Genomic DNA, 2,789 nt, shown 5'->3' on the forward strand with positions numbered 1-2,789 from the left:
TCTCCTCTCTCTCCTCAGGACCAGGCACACTGCGATCTCCTCTCTCTCCTCAGGACCAGGCACACTGCGATCTCCTCTCTCTCCTCAGGACCAGGCACACTGTGATCTCCTCTCTCCCCTCAGGCCCAGGCACAGTGCAATCTCCTCTCTCCCCTCAGGCCCAGGCACACTGTGATCTCCTCTCTCTCCTCAGGACCAGGCACACTGTAATCTCCTCATTCTCCTCAGGCCCGGGCACACTGTGATCTCCTCCTCACTCTCCTCAGGACCAGGCACACTGCGATCTCCTCTCTCTCCTCAGGACCAGGCACACTGCGATCTCCTCTCTCTCCTCAGGACCAGGCACACTGTGATCTCCTCACTCTCCTCGTCAGGCCAGCAGGGCTGTGAGAAGCATCTGATTCAGCTGGGGACTTTTTTCACCTGCTGGGACTCTGATTACTCTATTGGTAGCTTCATCCCCCCTTTGCTTCTCAGTAATGGATGTAGTAAATGGGGGTTACTTTAGGCCCTCTCCACAAAACCCCTAGTACCATCTCATCTAGGACAGGCCCTATAGCCAGTCCCAAGCCCTAAGACTCCCTCTCACTGACAAAGGGCACCCTAAGAGAGAAGACACGGTGTCCTGATCCCAGCCCGAGCTCAACTTGCCCAGACTACTTACGCTTTTAGTGAATTGATGTGGTAAGTGATGGAGAGGCTCATGGAATGCTTTTTCTCTTCCCTTAACTGACGATCATCCATTAGCTCGTGACGCACCTGTCCGGGAATGCAACTGCATGTTACTTTGCATTCAAATGAGGAACGAGAGATGCATTCAGATTTTGTGCCTACGTATTTTTTATTTCCCCTATAAAATTAATGTTTGTAATTAAGACAAATTCTCACTAAGTTTTATACATTTTTAGATATGGTTTATGCTGATTCTTATACATCAAAATTAGCAGGTTGTAGACGTGTTGGGGACATGGCGCTATAGCAATTACTTGTATTTCACAAATTTTCTGTGAATATTTTTTTTTTAAATTGATGCTGGAACAAAAGAAATACTTAACCGATAGTAGTGGGAGGACTTTGCTCTTCCCTATAAGATGAACCGCCTGTTCTCTTCATCACTTTTGCTTGTTTTGTTCACATATGTGTATGTTTTTATATGCCTCAACAAATGGACTTATTGAGGCTTTCTGCATTGTCTCTGAATGATTGACAGCACCACTCCTTGCCTTTCCTTGTAACGTGTCCGCTTACCATGACTGAGAACATTTGCCTGTACTTGTGTGGCACATGGGTTTTGATGAATGGTGCAGCCGTCAAGCAGAACTTGGCAGCATCCTCATTCTTTCCAGCTTGCAAGTAGCATTCAAGAAGCTCCCTGGACAACATAAAACAGCAGACATTAGCCTTCTTAGCAGTCTTCTGCTGCAAATCTCTGAGAGCTAGGGTCTGGGCTTTTGCAAACTCTGTGTTTCACGAACTTTAAAAAAGCCTCCCAGGGAAGTGCCCTATACCCGTCAGGATCCACAGCAAGGCCAGCAGGAGTGGAAGAAACTACTGCAGACAGAACGGGGTGATTGGCATTTTAATTATCAAGGACATTTCTGGATGGCACTTTGAAGGCAGATCTCATTTGCATCAACTTTCTCTTAGAGGTTCCTCCCATTGGCCACAAGCAGGTGCCCCAAGACTGCAGACTGTGGTCTAGACTTGGGCCGACATCTTTGGTGCTGGGATCTACATTGTCAAAACCCCACTTGGTCTCGTGCTTGTAGAAAGATCCTGACAAAACCTGGGAGAGATCGCCTCTTGGTCTAGCTGGCACAGTGACCAGGCATTTGCTGACAGTTTGTGGCTTCAGAGCAGTGACCTCAGAGCTCCCAAGCTCAGGCACCTGGAACCCAGATGTGATGCTCATATCGGCATAGCTACTTGCCAGAGTACCTACTAACACCAAAACCAAACAACAACAACAACAACCCCACTGCACTAAGTTTTAAAAGCATGGGCCAGGATCAGCGACGGAGTCACATTTCTTCTGCTTTGAGTCCTGAGGAATCTCTAAGACCTGCTGCAATAGCCATAGATTCTAGAAAGAACGCCCTGACAAGTCAGGAACCCAGCCCCTTCCTTGGGAGAGAAAGAGGTTCATATGGCCTGAATCACAATAAGTATAGGACTTGCCCAGGGCTTTTAAGTTCTATTGCCCCCACTCACATCATCAGCTCTGCCTGCCACTCCTTGTCCTCTTCTTCTGTCTGGTTTAACACGGCGATGATTTGAGAGAGGCTGGGGATCACAAATTGGTGATATCCAGGCTTGAGGAATGGCCGCACCATGTTCCAGTAGAGAACAGAAGCATTGAACACCAAGAAGTAATACCTAGGCAGGGAGGGGAAATCAGAATGCTTGAGGCGCAGGGCTGGGGCATCCTGATTCCTGGACTGATTCAGAAGGGATGTGGAGGTGTGTCCCATCACCATCAGATGCAGGCACTTCATTTGACACACTTCTCTCCAGCCTGCATCAGCACCAAGATGAAGAGCCACCCCTGCTCCCCACAGCCCTGCTCCACACGAGCAGTGGCTGTCTCGTGGTGGTGCTGACATGGTCATGAGCAAGGAAGAAAAGAGTGTGAAGGCTGGGCGGTGGTGGCGCACGCCTTTAATCCCAGCACTCGGGAGGCAGAGGCAGGCGGATCTCTGTGAGTTCGAGACCAGCCTGGTCTACAAGAGCTAGTTCCAGGACAGGCTCCAAAACCACAGAGAAACCCTGTCTCGAAAAACCAAAAAAAA

General features: G+C 48.9%; 1 protein-coding gene across 13 annotated transcripts in view; it reads right to left on the reverse strand.

The window, feature by feature from the left end:
* Positions 1 to 2,789, reverse strand: part of Cfap46 (cilia and flagella associated protein 46) — a 96,522-nt gene that overhangs the window by 90,963 nt on the left and 2,770 nt on the right. For all 13 annotated transcript variants that reach the window (XR_007590853.1, XR_007590854.1, XR_007590855.1 and 10 more), the window contains exons 5-7: positions 2,212 to 2,376; positions 1,249 to 1,372; positions 665 to 759 (exon numbers count right to left, since the gene is read on the reverse strand). Coding sequence is in view for 3 of the 13 variants with exons in the window: in XM_050137429.1 (XP_049993386.1) it covers positions 665 to 759; positions 1,249 to 1,372; positions 2,212 to 2,376 (384 nt within the window). In the remaining 10 variants the exon portion in view is untranslated. The remainder of the gene's footprint in view (positions 1 to 664; positions 760 to 1,248; positions 1,373 to 2,211; positions 2,377 to 2,789) is intronic.

The sequence above is a fragment of the Alexandromys fortis genome, unplaced genomic scaffold (genome assembly GCF_014885135.2).
Source record: "Alexandromys fortis isolate MF-2015 unplaced genomic scaffold, M_Fortis_MF-2015_v1.1 scaffold_3, whole genome shotgun sequence".
Taxonomy (NCBI): Eukaryota; Metazoa; Chordata; class Mammalia; order Rodentia; family Cricetidae; genus Alexandromys; species Alexandromys fortis.